This window comes from Opisthorchis viverrini (genome assembly GCF_000715545.1).
Source record: "Opisthorchis viverrini unplaced genomic scaffold opera_v5_42, whole genome shotgun sequence".
NCBI lineage: Eukaryota > Metazoa > Platyhelminthes > Trematoda > Opisthorchiida > Opisthorchiidae > Opisthorchis > Opisthorchis viverrini.
The window spans coordinates 1,221,686-1,243,442 of record NW_008751698.1 but is presented as its reverse complement, the minus strand read 5'-3'; the positions used below and the strand labels follow the sequence as shown (position 1 = coordinate 1,243,442).

General features: G+C 41.0%; 1 protein-coding gene across 1 annotated transcript; it reads left to right on the top strand.

Moving 5' to 3' along the window:
• Positions 1–13,365: 13,365 nt before the first annotated feature.
• T265_03091 (hypothetical protein) lies at positions 13,366–19,524 on the top strand (the record flags this gene model as incomplete). The annotated part of the gene is made up of 4 exons (XM_009167496.1): positions 13,366–13,834; positions 17,033–17,148; positions 17,200–17,262; positions 19,276–19,524. The coding sequence occupies 4 exons, from the start codon at positions 13,366–13,368 to the stop codon at positions 19,522–19,524; spliced, it is 897 nt and encodes a 298-aa protein (XP_009165760.1).
• Between the last annotated feature and the right edge of the window lie 2,233 nt (positions 19,525–21,757).

Here is a 21,757-nt window from a genome sequence, read left to right as displayed (position 1 = left end):
TAATTATGTTTTGAGATCACTGTGCCATTTTACTTTTCAGTTCATAAACAGTTCGATTTCTTGGTCACTAAGACGTTAGCGGGCGCTAACACGATGCTGACATGACGTACATGACCGCTGAATCGTGTTATAACTTCACTTCTAACGTCACCATCAGGTTGAGCTCAAACAGTGATGCGGAACTTATTTAGACTTCTTCCTGTGCTTCGTTGAACTTCTCCTTTCGATCGTAAGACAAGGCATTTTTAAGGCGGGATACCTCAACACGTCCAGGTTCCCCCAATACTGGCTGAAAAAAGTTTAGCTTAAAAGTAGTCACTTCACGCCCTAATGAAACCACCCGTCTGACAGAAAATAACGCTATACGTAAGAGTTCGCGTGTCTAAGCCCCACCAACGGGCTCCGTTTCTTGTTAAGTGTACATTGATTCACCCTGAAAAAACAAGTCATCAAAAGCATCATCAAAATCAAAGCATTTGAACAGATCACAAATCGTATGAATCAGAATTGTAGTGCTCATCTTGACTAGGGTATTTTGACCTCCGCGTGTTAAAGCAATCTGTTAGAACGATCATCCCGTGCTGGTCTAAGAGAACTTTTTCGTTCAGTAGCGCTTGATTCGGCAGTTGACCTGGCCCATGTGCTACCTCCTGCTCCTAACAGGTAAACACAGATGTGCATGGAATTACCAATTCGTTTCGAGTAAAGTGGCAATATACGATCGCATAGGTTTGTTACAAAAACGTCGATCAAGCAGCAATTTCTAAAGACCAGTTGGTAGGAATTAAAAGCGGTTGGCTGACACATACGACAACTAAAAAGTGACAGGTAAAAAACAACGCAATAAAATAAACGGCAGCAAGAGAAAGATGGATAACCAAGTAAAATAAATAGCAAGGGAGGCTAACATAAACCTGGTACATGGACAAATGAAAAACAAACGTAACACAAGAGAACAGCTACTGAGGCAGGGATCTGTGGTTTGACTGACGTCAGAGTACCGGTATCTCTAATCCACATCGTAATTATGTTGCCCATTATGCTTAACTTTCGATAAAGCCAAATCACTTTATGACATCAGAGACCACTGGTTCATTGGGTCACTGAATCAACATTGATTTTCTTTTGATCCCCGTCGACTAGCCGTCTTGGATTATCATTAAATTATGCCATCAGGCCGTTTTCTGTCAGTTATCTACTTCTAGCCAAAGTGCACACAAGGGCACTAAGCCTTGTAAAGAAAGAGCTGGCTGCTCACCTCATCACTGATTTTGGCTACAATATTGGCAGAAAATAACCGACAGCTTAGATGTACAGAAGCCATATAGTGGTGTTTCCTGAGTCTGGTTTCGATGGTGCTCAATAACATCAAAGCTCGAGCAAGCCAGTGGGAGCTTATTATCATATTGGATAGAATCTCTCAAATACGCCAAATGTGATAGCGTTTCTGATGAGCTCTTCTGGTGAAAAACAGGGAGAATTTGAGTGAAATTGCAAATGGTAATTAGGATGGAACGTGTGACTATAGTAATGAATCATTTCTAATGTCGTCTCCATTTCATTCACACATAGATGGGGCTAGCTGCGTATAGGTGTATGCCGAGGCAAGATCAAAGACCATTTTAATGACATGTCTAGAACCACTATGCTGGGAAGACTGGGCCGTCTGCTTCGGTAAAGCTTGAAGGTAATATGGAGTATGCAGAAACAGCACAATCAATTTTGACAAACGCAGGTAGCTTGTGCATTCAAATTGGTTTGATGAAAGTAAGCCTGATGGAAGGATACAGTGGTATTTTGCTAGCTANATATATATATAGGCGACAGATAACCGTTCAGTTGTGGCACTTATTCGGTGCTTAGCAGCCATGCCACCCGGAGGAAGCACAGAGTCTGAGATACTGTCCGCTTTCCCAAGCTCATACAGAAGTCGGAGTGTATCGATCTGGTTCGAACCACGGACCTGCTGGTTGGTAAATTCGCGCTATAACCACCAAGCCATAGATAGATATAAGGATAGGTAGATAGAGAGATAGATAGATGGCTAAGGGGACCGTGGGTGTCTTCCAGAATCGTAGCAGTCGTTGGAAAGTTGGTGACCAAGCTCGGCAAACAATTCATCAGCCATAGGATTGAATGCCACCGGATGGAGATGAGCAAATATGTAGCTACCAGCATTTGTGCATCTTCTGGTTACTCTTATCATATCGTTAACCATAATTTATACTTGGAACGACATATTCTGAAATAAATTATTATGGAGCTTCTGTCCGCGTGGGGGAGGGAATTTTTATCGACGTTAACGTACACACTTTAAACAAACCCACAGTTCATGGCCACCAAACTCGGCCCCTTCTTCCAGGGGGCAGAGTAATCACACTTTATCTTCAGATATTAGCACCTTTCCTGGACGACAAATCTGCAGGACAGCCCCGGTGACAGGGATATCAAATACTTGTAGCAGTTTCTTAGGCCTATTTTCAACTTGATGAGTGAGGATAATCAATATTCCTAGACAATACGGGAGGAATTGCACGTGGGTTTGAATGTATGGTGCATTTGGAATAGAAAAATAGAGTAGTTAGCCACCAAAAACTTAGCTAGAAATCTGAAACCATGGTTACTGTCTAGTCTCGAAGTGGAAGTTAACTGATCAAACTGATGTATACCAAATTTTACAGTGTCGTTTTTTGTGTCAGTTCCCGATTTCAGAGTCAGCAAGCGGCAGTTCTTGGAAACTAATGTCAAATATAGTAGGCATTTTGATGGAAACCGAATGAAATCAGGTTAGATGTGATAGAGGAGTAGTTCCAAATAGAATACATTCACCTGTCAGATTGTGGAGCATGAGTTACAAAGTCATTCGCAAGGTTCTCCAATTTCGCTTCAAGTTCGAATTATGTACGGAAGCCGATTAATGGTAGTGATTGAAGAACACTGTTTAGAGGAATTCTCTGGACGACTAGGGTGTGCTCTCAGTTATAAGCGGCTAGCTTGATGTGATTTTATGTCCAAAAAAAGAGAGAAAATTTTGAAAGAAATCATATATTTATTCTTATGGGAAGACGAGGAGTTACGGGAAGGGTACAACTTCAATGGGGAGTTTCTTTCATGTCCACGTAGATACGCATGGAATTGGGGACATTTTCATCCACAGTGACGAAGATTAACATGGTAACAGAGTGGTCCCCATGCTGCATAAAGACTAATGGTACTACAATACTTTCGAGCAGCAGTGAGCGCCTGAAGGGAAGCGACATGAACAAATATATCAAACGCAACCTAATTCGGGAGAGCTGCAGCTGATCGAATTTGAGCATTATGCATAGAGAGGTTGACGCGTCGAGCTGCCGTTTAGCACATACCGTCGGCAAGTTATCAAACGTCGTTCTATCACACTTTATGCACAACTACATGATTTGGTAGTTTTTCACAGTGATGGTAAATTTTTTACAGCTCTGATGTCTTCTTAGGTATAGAGAATGGTGAGCTGTATGACCTATGGTGGTCTGGACCTTGGTACGCTGATAAACTTCAAGTTGGGCTGACTTCTTTAGAATTGGCAGTAAATCTGCTGCACGACGGAGTGTTATTTTCTGGTGGATTTAATTTTGCACGTAAAAGAGGAAAACATTTGCCACAGTAATTTTGTGTTTTGTACCGTTTTCGCCTTGGGGGCTGTCTGGTCCCAGCTCTGCGCAATAGCTGAGCAATGCGCACATCTTCAAAACCTGCGGATTTCTCCCAAATACTCGAGAGTGCAATTCACCGAGTGCATTTATGCACGAACGCACGGGGATTTTTGATGCATGCATCGTTGTTGGTATGAGCACGGACGTCGTTGTTTGCATGTTTGTGTGTGTGTTCCTCCATCCTTTTTATAGCGTGAAACAATACCTGTGCGATAAAGTCCAGCGAAAGAGGGCATAATTTAATAGACGGTATAACACATCTATAAAGACATTCGTTCCATCGACGCTTTTATCAACCTCTCTCGCATATTTATTTAGAATGTAAGTCTGTTCCAGTTTGGATGTTCCAGCCTGCACTGCCAACTTACCGGGTTTACGTGATTATCTGACGAGGGTTTGTGCGTTTTTGTGCGCTACAAAGTGCTTTCTTCAGTCCATGAGTCATTTTAGTGGCTATCTAAACCTGCTAAGAATGCTAAAAGCCTCAAAGCTTTACCTAATTAAGGTGTCATTTAGCATGCGAAGATTGGTGTCGAACAATTGAACCGTCCACTCTAGATAAACAACAGTCAAAATAAAATACTTGAAGATGTTAAACTAATAGAACATGACTTTGAAGTTAAGAATAGGGCATCTTAGACATGAGGATTTTAGAACATCCAATTCTTGTGACCGCCATCAAAGAAAACTCATCTTTCTGCCGGTTTGCTCCACACTACCCGGTTTTTCTTTCATTTAATGAAAGTAGCTCAAAAGCATTGCTTCAGCACTCTTGCTTGTCACTATCTAGAAACTGGATGGTGAAGTCATAAGAAGAGTGAACAGCGGTGCGATTCAGGACTGTGAATAATGTTCACTTAAGCTAGGTTGATCTAGAATATTGCAAACCTTTGGTAGCAAAAACACAGTTGTCGATCTTCAATGAAGATTTTATCTTGTCAGGGAGGCCAGTCCATTCTGAGAATCCGAGAAGCATTGTAAGGCTCTTTTGGCCTCGCTTAGAATCGTCGGCAGTGCGCGTCTCATGAAAACCAGGGAATTCCGAACTCACGATTAGTGTTCATCACTGATGGAGTAAAACTGATTTTTAGTCAAACATCCATCTATAAGCAAAATATTTCTAGAGTGGGACGTAAAGGACTTGGTGGTTTACATACTTGAATTAGAACAAATTTCGAGTAATGTTTAAAGTTTATATATGCCCGGTGAGTGCCAAACAGGGCTACAGCAAAGTAGCCTGTTAACCAGTTCTGACCAGTCTACTCCGCTCTTCTTTATGGAAGTTAGTTTTGGTTTAAAAAGACGGATTAACCATTGCAGTGGCTTTCTAATCTCTCCTACGTGAAGTCAACATCACACCTGTGAATACTGTGTTCTAAAGCAGTCGGCAGTCAAACCACTTTCGACCACTTTCTATATCGCCCATTTGTTCCTGGTGAATCATGGAACCTCGGAACTTCACAACACTCTGCTTACTGATTTTAACGTTTTATCTGTCTTTCTGAAGGAGAAAGGGTTACTGAAAATTTTGAATTTGTCATGTCATTCGCAACGTTACAACTGATAACGCAACCGTACATATGTGCTAGTACCCGGAAATTCCTCTCTGCCTAGTTTCAAATTTTAAAAACTGACTTTCATGGGCTTTCGATTCGTACTGCTTGTAAACTGACATTTAATTAGGCAGTAGCAACTTTCAAATATTTTATTTTGCTAATTTGCTATTCGTCGCAATACACTTTTTGGTTTGACCTTTTCAGGTTTCCGTTTTTTCAACCTTATTGAGACTAAACAAGAATTAATTTGTTCGGGGAAACCCAGGTAAAAGACTCCCTAATTAAGAAAGCTGCATTATAGATAGAGTATTTATGAGAATCTGTGAAGGTGTGGATTTCAGTAACTCGAATAAGAAACATCGAAGTCAGTCCTAAAAATTCCTGAAAGCTCTTCATCGATTTTGCAGCATGGCTGTAATTTGTGGGCTATTTCCTCCAGCCGCACATTAGTTGACACCCCCTGTGAGTTTCTTGCCTAGAGGGTCAAGGTTGTTCAAAAGTTGATGAATTATGGTTTCTGGACAAAAAGATGGTTTTACTACATCCTAACACGTAATAGTCAGGCTTACGTTCGATCCGCTTCCCTATGGGTCACTGTTGCTCACTGGTCACGCCATGTTTTTTCGTCAGCGCCCATTACGTGAGTTCAAATGCAAGTCACGTGTACACTATACGATGGTATTCGGTGATACAGAGTCCCGCCAACCTACCCAACCACTGATCTGATCGTCACCTTTAACGGTTTACAACATACGTTTGCGCGCAAAAAGATTGCTGTTATTTATATTACGTTCATATTCCGGAAGGAAATAACTTCAATAGGGAGACAATTTGTAAAAACAGCTACCGACGACCGAGTCTGAGTTGGTGGAGACAGTGGAAGCGGTGGCTAACCAGTACTGGTCTATGGGAATCCTAAGCTTATTGGTAAGGTTTAGAAAAAGAAGTTGTAACTGACATAGCGACAGACGCGCCGGGTCCACTAACATCAAACCGGCGGTAAGTGACACACACACAAGCAAGTTTGATTAAGTTGATTATGGTGCAAACCTCTCCACGCGAAATTACCTACTGATCCATATCCATTGTAAGATGCATAGTATTAGTACTTTTACGACCAGTTTGACGAGTGCCACGTTTGTATTTTGGGATCACGGAGTTGCGCAAAGGATTCTTCTACTGCACTAATTAACTGCTAACTTTTCGGATATGTGTGGGCATTCTATAAGATCGGGTAAATTGCGTCACGTGGATTCGATTATTTGGCGAGTGTGACCACGAATGCAGCCATATCCTGGGCAGAACTCAGCATTTATCAGTTGAATTATATCTGTCGCTTCCTCACCTACTCTGTTATATTTTTGTTCATAGAATATACTTGGCCCACGTATTGCTTCCATGGTACTATTTACATAATGAGTTTACCCGATAGGCTGAATCAGCCAATCACGCCTACTCTTTGGGCCATGTTTCAACTCCGGCCTATCTGGCAGTCTGAGAGTTTGAATTGGACGGACGATGTAAAATTCTAGCCTGGTGGTTTGATGTCTTCCGTGGAAAGACCCATTCAAGGAGGCCACAGTCAATGTGACACCCTTAATGATGCATCTGTCGCATTTAGGTAAATCAATACGAGTCGGCCAATGCATCTGTGTCAGCTAATAAACCGGGATAGGTTTATGCAAATTTGTTATTCCTTCTCCCTAACTGAATACCGTTAAAATGACTTAGTGTTACTGGTTTTCATTTAAAGTTTCGATACCTTCTGTCAGCTTGGCAAAATTCAGGTCGCACCTACAATTCGACATGCAACCAAGTTTGTTCAAACCTTAGCTACTTCATTCACTATACTCCTAAAGCAGTAACATAGAAAGCTCGGTCGCCTCTCAAAAACTAGTCTGCCTAACAAGAATTCTGCAATAGGGCGACTATTCACAACAAGTCACACCAGGTCGCCCCTCTAATAATGAGCCGAAAATCTTGAGACACCAAGCCCAGGTATTTGAAGACCACCATTCACTTGCCCTACACCACTGGTATTCCTGATAACATTTGAAGCGTGTCACTCGGTAACAAGGTTCGGGCTATCTATCTCTGCGGACAGCACCACGACAGCGCGTGAGGAACGAGGCCTAAATAATGGATGTAGTGTCTGCGCTTTTGTGCCTGAATTTTCTCGTTGATCTGCACGAATCACAAGGCGAACGTCTGTGCAGTTCGACCTACATTTACAGAAACCTAAATGATGCAGGTTCTCCGATCCCATTAATTTACAATGACTAAAATGCTTGAACGGGAGTCGGACGCTGCTCTAGCTGGATGGGACTGTCTTGACCTAAGGTGCATATGGGCGCATATGAGCGCATATGATCTCGCTGTTTTACCGAAAATCAGAGCTAAAGTGCCCTGGCTATTTGAATTATTCCGGGGACCACACTCTCTTGTCAGTTCATCGACGTTGAACATCTGACATGCCTGTAAGATAGGCACGATCATTTTTCTGGCTCAGCAATCTTACCGCCAGCCTAGATCACCTGGAAATTCAAATGAACCCAGATGTTTGACCCATCACTCTATTTCGTTCATTTGCTATAGCACTGGTTTTTTTCGGTAATTTCCTTTGTATGGGCAACATTTGCTCATGGTGACGTCAACTTTTTCTGAAACATCTTGTCAGTGACAGTGTGTTTTATGCCAAGTCACCACACAAAACTTTAGTAGCCAAAACAAGGCGCTGGAGGCTTGGGACTACAGGTGATCAACAGCTGTCTTGGATTTGCATAGAAACCAGTGAACTGGACCGTTCAACAAATATACCTTGCTCTGAAAGTCATTTCTGCAGTTTTGATTGCCAGATAACCTCACTACTCTCTGAGAGAAAAAGCTCTGGCGTACCGTTACTTTCCGACGATTCTACATGAAAGATTACACAATTTTTTTCAGCCGTTGACGTCCTACCAAAACCTTAACCAAGATGCTTCAGTCGTATTCCAGAAAAAAATTCTTATAAGAGGGAATTAGGTTAAAGATTGCGGATTTATTTTGACGTCAAACAGAGAAGCATAACTTGATTTATATCACTAACAGAGAGCGCAAATGAGATTGCATGCTGGCGGGGGGAGTGTACGTTCTCAAGCCAACACAGTTTATTATGCATGCGGACAAAAAAATACCAACTGGTAAATATTTTTAGACAAATTATGTCAAACGGAGAACCAGCAGACCACTTCCTTATATTTTATGAGTCTGAGCAAACGATTTCTTGTGGGAATAGCTGACGTGCTCTAGGCGAGAACTGAAAGTCTGCGTTTTCTTGATTCTCTATCACAATCGGCAGACAATATATTCTCTAGACTTGCCACTCACAAAATGTCACTTCAAAATTCAACTCAGAATATTTTACAGGCTAAATGTTAAGTTATTTACGCACAAGTGTGTGTGTGCTGTTGTCCATTTGTCTAAGGCACTCATCCTCACTTCAGGTTATTGAAGGGATGAACTTACCGCCACTAAAACAGCTGGGAAGCGTCATTTATAGATTTGGGTATATATTAGATAGAAAATGCCCAGTGTATCTTTGTTACGGGATCAATGTAATGGAAAAAATAGGGATGAATAAAAAAACACTTTTGAGAGTTAAATTGTAAGAGGGACGCAGTAATAGTTTTCAGATCCTATTGAAAGCGACTCCCTCCCAAACAACTTTGGCTACCAAGCCTTCTGGAGTATGGTTCTTAGAATGTGCAGATGGAATTTGTGCACTACGCAAAACCACGTCAGTACTTTGGTATCGTATTGGCTGTTCAGATGTGTCCGGGAGTTTGCAGCCATCTGTTTGTGTCTGGAGGCCCTAGGAAACGGATGAGGTACTTTTGCCTGCATTAAGTCTACTGAAAATAAATATACATAAATAATCAAAGTCCTAACTAAAATGCTCCTTATTAGGCATTATGTCATACTCACCAATGCGGACTATTCTGATTTATTGCAGTGAATGTCATATGCTTATCAAATTAAAAATAATGTTTTGCACTTCAGTGATCGCAATTGTCCGAAGTAAGACCATTGCACATTGCACGTTATCAAGCGATTTGGGCAGTGATACGAGATAAACGGGGTGAAAATCTTTAACCGAGTAGATGAATTTTGACTTGGAAACGATGTGACAACACAATTTTCTATATAAAGCAATATCGCGTGATTTAACGAAAATTAACTTTTGCTTTAAGTTTTTTTTTCAGTGGGAGAGAATTTGAAGGTGTCTTTTACACATAGTGTTTCATTTTCTCATAAAATTCTCCTGGCTAAGAGGGTTTTGGATCCTGTGTTTTTGCTTTATGAACCGGTTTTGAAAAGACCATTTTACCAAATACTTACAGTTCTCCGTTAGAACAAATCTACACTACGTTTGGGTTATTGTGTGTTGCTTCCACACTTCTTGTTTTGGGAGGCATTCCCCTTTTCTGGTTGTTCGTTTGATGCATGCAGAAAGCATTTTAAGTATTACCTCCATAAAAAGATCACTTGAAAAACAACGGAAATTTCTTTAATTAGTTGGGTTTTCGGAGGAGGTCTTACTACATGTCAAGCACTTTCATTTATATTTTCATCAAACCAGCGCCGATCAGGTGAAAACTGACGATACACAAGTAGTAAGCAGTTACTACACTGTTTTTTTTTAGGTGGATTGCGTATGAGGCTGTATAGTACCGCTTATCCTGCTCTCCACTGACTGTCTAACAAAGTTTTTGGAATAAATACAGGGAAATCCTCTGGCAGGTCACTAAAATTCCATAAATCGGGGGAGGCATATTTTAGCTTGTTCCATGCCTACCGAATTTGTAACCGGCCATTGCAATCCGATAAGTTTAATTTCCTTCAAAGTTTCCCTACAACCCTGGGTAAGGTTACCAGCTTGTATAAAGTAGCAAGCCTTGAACATTTGGGCACCTCCAGTCACCATTTCCAGAAATTCACTGTTTTTTAAGTTTATTTACCCCCCACGGATGGCGGGAGAAGTCATGCCGCCTATCTATTGGTGACTATGCTGAAGTTCTGCCAAAACCCCTGATGACCGCTTGTTTATATGCTTATCCGGTTCAAACTTTACAGTGCTCATTGAGTTGGAGGAAACGTACGGAAAGTCACGCTCTAGAAGTGTGCATACATATGTTGCGCTGCGGAAGCCAGGAGACCATACAGTGATGCTATGGAAATACGTCGCTTTGAAACACGACGTGGCCGGAAGCAAGTTAAGTATGCCCGCATTCAAGCAATGCTTTCAACAGTTGTTTTGCCAGAAGTTGTCTCAACTTGGATTGTTAAAACTTTACTAACGGAGGTTATTGACGTGCTGATGTAATAAGCAGGCCACACACCAGGTTCGTCTAAGCGCCGCACGTAATTCAATTCGGAAGCAATACGTATGTACTAAGTTTACTGACGGACATGAAATAGTTGGAAATCTCATGTAGTTTCTTTGATTAACTGTGAAATGAGTTTCTAGCTTTATAGGTTTTCTCACCTGTTTTTCAGTTACATTAAACATCTCAGAAATTGAATTCAGAAGGAGCACAACACAAACGCTTTTTGTCATTTGTCTAAGCTTTTGAAAAGTCGTTCAAAAAGGCCGTTGCTAAGGAATCTACTACCACAACAACCAGAAGAATGTTTGTTTTTATTTTTTAATGCAATACTGTGGCCACAAAGGAGGGCAACCATACATATATCATGAAAACTTCCATGAAATCATTTTGTTAAAGAATACTTACAGTAATAATCTCTTCCGTGTAAAATATTTGATACATTTTTTACACAATGAAAATTCAATGATTTCCTTTCGTTCTGAAACACCCTTGTTGTTTTTCCATTCATACTAGCATGTGAAAGCTGGATTTACTTATATCTGTCAGCAAGCTGGCACAATTGTGTACATCATCATCATCATCATCATCATCATCATCATCATCGACACCGGTGTTCAAAACCGATGCATCGCTACCGTAAAACCATGATTCATTTGAAAACCTTATTGTGAAGAAAAGAATAAAGGTGGATGGGAAAGGGATTTAGTGCTAGCATACTACAATCATTCTGAGGAATCCACACGTCCAGTCACTTATTTAGGCAGTCGGGATGGTGACTGACAAGAAGAACGCCATCTATTGTTAACCATATCTTGCAGCGTTTCCAACCAGATTCAGCGGGGATCACGCGATCTCCATCCTGGAAGACAAGGAGCACCAACAGCACCCAAACATTTCGTAATCCCTTTCATAACCCTTTTCCAGCTGCTAACGAGTTGACCACCTCTCTGCTTCCGCCACTCTAAAGTGGTTACGGAAACAAGTACTATCCTTGGAAAACGACAATCCGGTATGCGCAATGCATGGCCTAACCAACGGAACTTCTGGAGCTGGCCACATCCTGGGACAACGATTGTCGAAGAACTGAAGGCGTCTTAGTCTCGCTGATAGAACAGACCTAGTTTCTCAGCCATATAACAAAACAACCCGCACCGTAGCTTGATACACACACACGTCCCTTGAGATTCAGGGATACAGAACCTTGACGCCCTAGGTGTCTCAAATTAGCAAACGCGGTTCGAGCCTTGCAGATTCGTGCATTGACTCCATCTGTCACTCTACATTCACAACTAATACAACTTCCCATATACGTGAAACGCTCCACAAATTCCAGTACCTTTCGCTGGATTGTAAGTGGCGTGTTCAGTGGCTGCACCTCCCGGAGCATGACCTTACATTTTGTGGGTGAAAGTGCATACCAGAGGATGGTATGACTTTGGTCAGTTCGTCCTTCTTCTCTTCTTTGCAGACGAGAACGATATCGTCGGCGTATTCCAGATCTACAAGGTTTTGTCAGAGGCTGTTTGAACAGTGGGGTTTCGGAGACTTTTCAGCGTTCGTCTCAGTATCGCATTGATCACGAAATTAAAGAAGAACGGAGGGAGTGGGCACCTGTGATGGGCACCGCTTTTGGGGAGTTTTCAGTATACTCTCACACATATGTATGTATACGATGTACGTAATTGTGTGTAGCTGTGTCCGACGACTTGCATTACTTAAACACAACGCACGATAAATCAGCAGTGCATAGCGGGCTAACACAAGCACGAATTTAAAACTGCGTGATCAAGCTATTAAAATTGGATGAATATGGAAATTCACAAAAGCATGAGTCATTCGACACTCATAGCAGCCGTACAGAGGGTTCCAGAGCTTTCCAGAGCTTTGAAGTGCTATAGGTCTGAACATAGCAACTCATAATGCGGTTCCTTCCAGTCAATGAAAAACCAGATGGATCTGCGCGTAAGGATTATCAGTCTTCTGCAACTCCAGAATGGGTTGTTGGAATGTTTTAGCAAACAGCAGTGGTATGGATAAGTGCTAATTCAGTATTCCGTCACGTCAACTGAAAACTTGGAATCGGAACTGAACACCTCGAAAAATCCCACTGGAACTCGTCTAGTTGTAAGTCGGAGGCAAGCAAGCGTGTTTCCCCCACTTGGAACTTGACATTAGAGCCAGTAGATCGTGATCCACTAATCCATCCAAACGTCAACTTTTCTATCAAGATTTCTGACAACTTTGACAATTGTCGTTTGACCTGTTGTCATTATTGGCAAATTACTGGGTTGCGCACAACAGGTTTACGACAAGTTACCTTATTCGTAGAACTAGTCACCTAGCGATTTACTTTTGTTATTCAATGCAGTGCGCTGTCAGTCTTCTGGAACTGGCCGTGCTCTTGTCTTATAGTTTCATGAGTTTCCATAATGCGACGAGTTAATTACTTTTTCATTCAAAGTCATTTACGCTGAATGGGTTGAATCTACTTCGCTTCAACATACTTGCCTAGAATCGTGAGCCGACAGCCTATCTCACTCTCTACTTGTGTAGCAAACAGGTCTATCCAATCAGGAATTTGCATTTCTTGAACAGGTTGAACGGACATGCGTCACACAGACCAGCCGAACTACTACTCGTCATGTAGATCGCGCTCAGCTAACGTGGGGTTAGTTCCCGTTTTCCCACTATGGTTAAACCTACCTCAACAAACTCGATTTTGTAACTGCAAAGATTTATCCAGACGAGGAAATGTTTGAGGCTGGTGTGCTTAATGGTTTGACGAGGATAAGTGTGGAAATTGGTAGTAGTAAAAGTCGCAGCGACGATGACTTTATCGATCGTGTCAATCATTCGTACTCAACCACAATTTTGATGCTGTGTACTTTGATCGTCCTGAGTCGACAATTTATTGGGAAGCCCATGTCTTGTTGGACCCCGAATGAGTTCACCGGGTCGCAAGAGGAATATGCGACTATGTTGTGTTGGGTCACATCCACTTATTTTATATCTCCCAAGGAGCCCGCTATTCCTTCAGATTTGTCTGTCCGTCGGAAAGATTCCGTGCATTACTATCAGTGGGTACCATTTCTGCTGATGTTTCAGGCAGCCTTGTTCTCTGTTCCGTGCATCGTTTGGCGGCTTCTCAACTGGCAATCTAGGCTTCATGTAAGTTGGGCCTTGGATATTTTATTCTGTATGGGCAACAAGAACATAATTGGTACTGTTGACAAACCTCTGTCAAAATAAAAAATTTCTCACTATATACTACTGCAAAAGCTGCTAGCCAAATGATCCATCAATCGAATAGTTAGAATAAAGTGTGTGAAAATTACAATAAGTTATGGAGATTTGACTTCCTTCCAGTTATCCTTCATCCGTCTGTTAAGCCACAGGATTCAAGTTTCAAGCGCTATTTTCAAATACCGTCCATAATATTATTAACGTTTTGAGGTTAAGAAGCTAAGGAGAGCATACAAGTTAATTGATGAAACCAGGTAACATATTTTCCATCTAAATATGCCAAATCCTTATCATCGGGAAGGAGGATATTTTCAGTCTTTTGCGTTTTGCACAATAGTGCCACACACCTTTTGGAGTATAAAAGTTCACTTGAAACTCTGTTCAGTTGGTGGAACCCAGATGGATCAAATTCAGCCGAGGCATTCAGATTCATACTTTCCTGTTTTGGTAGGATTTACTATATCGAACATAATTCCAAATCCACGTCAAACATCCTCACAATATTGCTGTAACCGCAAAGTTCTATGATCTTGGAGAGATAGCTTTGTATGAGATTGGATCGGCAATAAAAAAACTCATTATTATTATATCTGATCGGGTGAAGCTTTACGTGCAGCTTGGGTGGCTAACGATGAACTCTGATCTTGAAGATTTTTGGGGAAATAAAAAACAGAAAATAGTTTCCCATCTTTTTATTTTTGCTGAGATAATTGATAATCGGGGAAGTACATCGGAAGGATTAAAAAATGAAGGTAAAAGTGCAAGCAACCTGCTTACTACTTTTAGTAATTGAGGTTGAGCAAAATCTAGAATGATTGCTTACTGTCCGTAAGGTCTATCCAGTATGGAGCTGAAGCAAAACATGATTTATGACTTTTGGCTTATGAGATAGACAACTGAACTACGTTATGGGGTTCTCTTAAAATGCCCATCTCAACAGCTAATAAACTTCCACTTAACTAGCTTTCTTTGGATTTTATCTTGAGGAAGAATCTCAGTCCGCGTTTAAGAAACTGAGCCTGGTAAGTAGTGTTGCACACATCTACTTTTGTCTTCTCGTATTCCTTCGTGGGTTTTACAAATCAATTTTTTACTAGTTGATTTCAAAACTCACCGTTAGTTTTGTCCTTGCTGTGTACACTGACGCCGGAAATCACTAGGGTGCCTGAAAGTTATTGTGAATATAATCAATTCCAAAAGTAAGACGGTATCACGAGTGTCATTGACTCGATGGCTTAGTACGAGTACATTTTGAACAATAGGGTGAAGCTTTGAAACACAGTGACAAGGTACTGCGCACCTGAATCCGTTTTGGAATCCAGTTGACGCTTTTCAGTGAAAACTAAAGTTTGAGTACGCTCAACGTCCGCGGTTTCTAAGTAGATTGTCAAATCTTAACGAACTCTCATTAAGTGGTAGCCTATGGGTGACTAGAGGAACTGATTTTTTGCGATACTAAATTGGTTGTCGGCTGAATTTTATATATGAATGTTCTAGACACCAACCAGTGGCGAACCGTAAACTAAACGTAAGGGTCTGCACTAACTAGAGGAAATCCACTGTTGATGGCTGCTTCGATAGTCACGGGATGAGTGGTAGCACAAGAAAGCGTTAGCATGTGACTGCTCATTAACCACATCAAAACAGCCTCCACTTTGTGTGCTTTCATGCTTTACACATCAGTCCGACCAACAACAAACAAAACCCACCATTCGTTATTCTTTGAGATTTCGATGCTCGAGGGCTTGTTACACAACGTATAACAAGGGTATCCATAATCTTCGCTCCATGCTGTTGTTCTGCATTTACAACTGTTGTGATTAAATCATGAGAAATCGGGCTGAAGAAGGAGTGGTATGTAGAATACTCCGTTAATGAGTCACACTTTGAACTGGTTGTATACTTTTTTTTAGCAAATCCAATAATCATAGAAACCTGAATGGTCGACTTAGATAGTTCTGATAGGCTGGCATCATCAAACTGGCAAAATTTTCCATCTGTAGCCTTTCTGTTGGCAAACGACGACGATTTCGGACACAGTAGAAGGTGGTTTTTGTTCATATTTCTGAAATGACGGATAAATTCAAGACCTAGCATTTCACAATTCAAGCTTACTTACAACAACCAATATATTTATTCATCCTCTATTGCATGAGCTCTACAGTGGACGGGTTGCTGATGACAATTGTACTACTGCAAAGCTGCCATCAAGTTTATGAGGACTCATAAAGTATTCAAGCAGGTACGAAAATCCCACAAAATATCCTGGTACCCTTGTTATATGGCATTTCAGCACAAAATACTATTGTTATTAATACACGATGAATGAAGGCATAGCCTGTTTGTCAGCTCAAAAGAATGTGCATTTCACATCTTACAAGCACAGTGTTTACCTTTGGGATGCAACACGAGGCTTTCAAAGCTCTTTGTCTTCGAATGGACCCTCTAAATTTCACATTTGTCTGAGGAATATTATTTGTAATAATCAGTAAGTTGTCTCGATTCTGATAGATCAAACAACCAGGGAGATAGTAGTTACTCAAAACATCTAAAAATATTTCAGGCAATCCACATTCTTTATGACGGACCTTTCAGCTTAAGCAAAGCAGGAAAACTTGCTGGTTGCATGGAACTATTTGAAGAGATTCTGGAACCAGCCTCATACCGATTGATACATTTCTTGTCATAGTTGAGTGAAAAATGTAGTGCAGTGATTTCCAGACACAGCATGTTCCCGTATTGGGAATGTTAGTCGTCTTGGACAATATGGAAAAAAACGTGAAACGTTCATAGGCATAATCATGGGCCCATCGGCACAAAGTTGGGATTAACTATGAGCGAAAATGGTATATGAGGTTTTGTCGAGATGACTCTTTGTAGGATTTTGTAAAATGATGTAAAACACACACCTGAAGAAATTTGAAACGTCCGTGAATTCGCTGTGAGCCAAGTCAGAAAAATCCCGGTGGTACGTAAACAAGAGTGTCACCTATTTGTAATTTTACTCCCAGATCAGACATTACTTTTCATTCCTTAGCTCAAGACCGGAGGATAAAAGGAAGGGGCCACAGCAAAAGGTCGTACAAAAATGGAGTTTTTGTTAGTTTTTTTATTCTCATCCTTATATCATCCTGAAACTTCATCCATGCTATTCATGCTTGCGTTAACTTCGCAGATTTCCCTAATGTAAAGGGTCGACCCGATTACCGCGAGTCTCTGAATGAAACTTATCAAAAAGAAAACAGTTTTACCCCAGTTTCCTTCTGGTGCCATCTTCCTACAACTATTCTGGTTAGTTCATGCTAAAACGAAAGTTATATTTTAGTTTTGCTGTTATTACAGCATACTTCTGGCGAATCAAGCATAAGAGACTTTGGCATCCGAAATGCAAAGCATTTCTGTGCCGTAAGTTCTCTAACATACGTTGAAACAATATCAATTATTGCGTTTTAACTGACGGATATGCCTGTGATTTGAGCGATGTGTACTGCCCTTAGGCTTCAACAAATACTGCTTTTTAGACTTTATTTCTCACATTTTAGTGCGAAACAGCCAAAATAGTTATTCTTTTACACAAGTACAGAAGTGATGTAGATACCCGTTCTTTAAATTCCGCTTCTCTTGACGACATAGTTATCCACTCCATTTTTCATACCGTTCAGGTAGAACTGAAATATGATCAGGAATAAGATTGTTGCAGCAAACGGCACTAAATTCTGAAGTTTGTTTCTTTATCTAATCATCTGTTGACTGATGCAACTCTCCGGTTACTGGTAAGTAGCTAGAAGGCTTGGTCTTACCGGTCATCCGTCCCCGCAGATAACCTAATGAATATGAAGTCGTGACATCAATATTTAATCGAATTTCAAACTAAAAATTTTGCCAGATGCCGAAAACACTCAAACAAGTTAATTTACCGCTTAGACGAAAAATGACACATCAAGATAAACTCACGGCCATAAGAGCTAGTCAAATGATGCGTGATCAAAAGTCCTCTGCCTAGAGTAATTCATCAAAATGCTACGTACCTGGTTTCACCAACCTTACTTGTTGAGCTAAGGGAATCCCATGGTTTGGATTACGGAACCTAAAGCATGGCGAGTCCTGACTTGAAAGGTAAACGTACAAGTAGAGTTTATCGACCAAACTTCGTTGTCCACATAAGACCTATCTAACCAAATGTCCTACAACTGCTGCTTGAAGAAACCACGAAAACATTAATTTAGTTGGTGACAATGTTCAAATTGCTGTATTTAATTCTAGCTTATCGCGTATTTTCTCCAAGAGGTGAACGCAAGTTTGGTCACCCTAGGTCTGATGCACTTTTTTTTAAAGAATTTAGGTTTCGTTTATCCGAGGGAACCAGTGTCATGTCATTTTACAAGATTTCTATTGACAATTTTAAGCGTTCTTAACAGAAGAGTTCAACGTGACTTTTGACTACTTTTCAAAGTTTTCCCTTTGTGTTAGTGCTAATTCCTTTCGCCGTAAATCATTTGTGAAAGATATAACGATTGGTGGGCAAGCTCAAACGCAATGGTTTTCGTTTATATGCACGATGGTCGAGACACATTCCAGATTGCGGGTCAAAATTTGCTGTTTCTGTGGGCTGGGATTTCAGAAGCATGATAACGTGTGCTACGTGATGCCTTCAGTTGTGGTGTGGAAAGTTGTGGTGAATGATTTTGTGGATGGTAGGAACTTTTGTGATCCTTAACGTTATGGAGCTCACAGTCGGCTATATGGAACTCTTCGGACGAGAAAACGAAATAAAAATCCATGAAGTTTAACGACCTTCGTTTGGAATTTCCTTTTAAAATGTGCCTCCTAATGGAGTGACCACATTTGAAATAGCCGGTATATTATATAGCATTGCTGGTGGTTGATCAGTTGGCAGTTGATCTGTTTGCCGAGCTTGGCAATTGGCTTGCAAACGTTTCGTCCCCAGTCGAAGAGACATAGTCAGTGCGCTGTTGAATGGTAGCAATTGCAATGGTAGTATTGCAACCAATAACTCGCGCATTTTTAGGATCAATCTATACTGAAGAGCCGAAAGCGCTGTATAGCTTTTCCACCCCCTATTATCAGTCATCAGCAGTGCACGTCTCACAAGACCCCAGGGAGGTTTGAATCCATGACTTAATGGCTAGTAGTTTGAACATTCAATCCTCCGGCTACAAGAGACTGATAAGCACTGTGACTAAATTGAACTTAGAATCGCCGCATCTGTTTATACTGCTGTCTATCTATGAGTATCTCAGAAGACGAATCATTTCATAAGCTGAGTGAAACTTCCATCTGAGAAGCCGTTACCTGAGGGATCAGTGGGCTTCCTGGTTAAAGAATGAGTAGTGCTATGTCTTGTCTAAGTTTGATTGAATCACAGAGCCCATTGGTTGCTCAGAGTTGAAAGTTTAGGTGTTCAAACTGCCTTACGGAAGCTTGCGGGTTCAAACCAGTCCCGAGACTGATGATGATCAGTCAGCTGTAAAACCATTTCGGTGCCTAGCTGCTATGCCACGCGAAGGAATCACGAGGGCTGGGACATTGCCCGGTTGCCCAAGCATAGACAGGAAAGCCGAGCGGCAGAGGTCGGGTTCGGACCACGGACCTCCGGTCAGTAAATTCGCTTTCTACCCTGAGATTAACCCTGCTGATGATTTCTAATGTAGATGAAATGGCTTTAGGGTGCTTATCGACTTATGGTTATAAGTTGACTTCACTTATGTGATGAAATCTCCATTGAAAATTACCAGATCGCCTCATAACACCACCAGCTTTTTGAATCGCTGGTGACAATTTTCTGCAAATGTTGAAGCGTGATGGAAATACCTGATGAATTGTTTCTTTGAATAAAAGTGTGATTTTTAATAGTTGCAACTATTATTGGAAATGATGTATGAGAAATCCGTTAAAGCATTTCGGAAATAACTATGCCTGGTTACTGTGACCGGTAAGCAAAACAAATCTGCACTATTAAAAGAAGACAATACGGAATAAGCCACTACACTTACTACCATGATTACCCTAATACAGGTGCCCCAGACGTCAAGTGGAAATTAAACATCTATTGGTAGATAATTTATTCCTTTAGGTGCTTTTAATTGCGTTGATAGATTTAAGACATTCCGTGCAGATAAACGCTTCCTTGGAGATTTTTGAGGAATGATCTTTTTCCCAGGACTTTGTTTTTGACAAAATTTTTTTCTTTTATGTTTTTAATGCTAGTTTGGCGCTTTTTGTCTCGAGTCCATTAGTACATGTGCATCACGTGATCTGACTGATTCCTGTTGATAAACGTAGTGAAATAACGTAATACATCCCGAATTTTATTCCAGGTTCGCGAAGTTTTTCTCAGCAGTGCTGAGGCAAAATAAATCGTACAACTCAAGTGTATAAATTACTCACGATCATTAAGTTTACTAATGAATGAATAGGAATTATTCAAAGACAGTTCACTTTAAGATGCGTCGAGTCAATGAAACCAAATGCACACACAAAATCAATATCTATCTAGTGTGTTAGGCATTATATATACAAACAGACACCAAAACCTTTTTAAGTTACCTGGATATTATCTCAAAGTCACAAAGCTTGGGAAGTCTTTGTAAGTCGGTTTCTGGTTTATTCCACAGGTCGGTTGATCCAAAAATCAGGTTTGGCACTGAGCGGTAAAGTGCCAAAGTGATGGAGCTGAGGAAAGCAGTGTTGGTGAGTAGTGAGTCTGAACACTGCTAGTTAAGCGCCGGTCAACGTAAGCCGGATAACTTCAAGCACAAATTGTGCTGGACTTCCGCTAACCATCTTACGCTATTTCGATGTCAGCTTCCTGTCAAAACCATATCCGTTGCTATGGCGACAAGTTGACACATGACTTAAAATCATTTTCCTGTCATCTGAGCTGCATTTGCAGCTGGACCGTTCATCTTCTTGTCAATCTGGAGACATCCAAATAAGACACAGAGACCTACAGGTGAGTACACCCGGATGGATGACCAGAACAAACGCAAATTTTGCAACATTCTGGGACAGCAGGTTTTATCTCAGGGTTCTGCAATCGTTACATCGGTGTCCAAGAGGCAGATGAACATGTCAGACAGTAAGAGACACAGAAGTGGACCTACTGTGAACAGAGTGGGCCAAAATAAAATACCCACCTCTTTAAGTCACATGAAACCTAGGAAACATATATGCTGATTTGCTTTCCGACTCATGCGGAGGCAATTTTCCAATGGGGCATGGAACAAAATAAAAACAGGTTACTACCTTGGCATTAAAAACTCGTAGGATCTACACCGCATGGTAACTGAGCGGCAGGGAGGCATTTAACTGTAATTTTTGGCATTATTTAAGCATAAATAATCAACATATGTAGAATCCTGGAGTTGATTTTTCAACATTTTCCTCTGCCAGTTAAATAGAGGCAACACGACCCGGAATGAATGAAGTCAAATAGGTCTTTTCCGATCTATCACCCTTGGCGCCAGTCAGAAATAGTTGAGGCAGCTTGAACCTCATCACCAGCGCCGAATCCTCTGTCTGCGCTGGCTTTACCCAGTGATGAATAGCCCCCCGTAACTTAACACCATTGCTCAAGCCTTCTGTTGAAGGTTCATTTTTTGGCGGTGGGCTGAGTTCCATCGGATGAAGGTAGTCAGTGAATTTAGAAAGGTCAAATTACCTCTAATTTACTTTCTGGCCATTCAAAAACACTATGCGCAAAAAATGCGTATTGGCCGTTCAAAATTTGTGGGAATTTGGACAAGTACCTGCTCGCTTACATTGTTCGACTAGAATTTATGAGAACCTGCTGTATCCTTATCATGCTAGACGCTTTATTATTCCAAACAATATGTCTCAAGTCTGGTAGGTTGCGTTTGCGACTGTGTTGACAATTTGT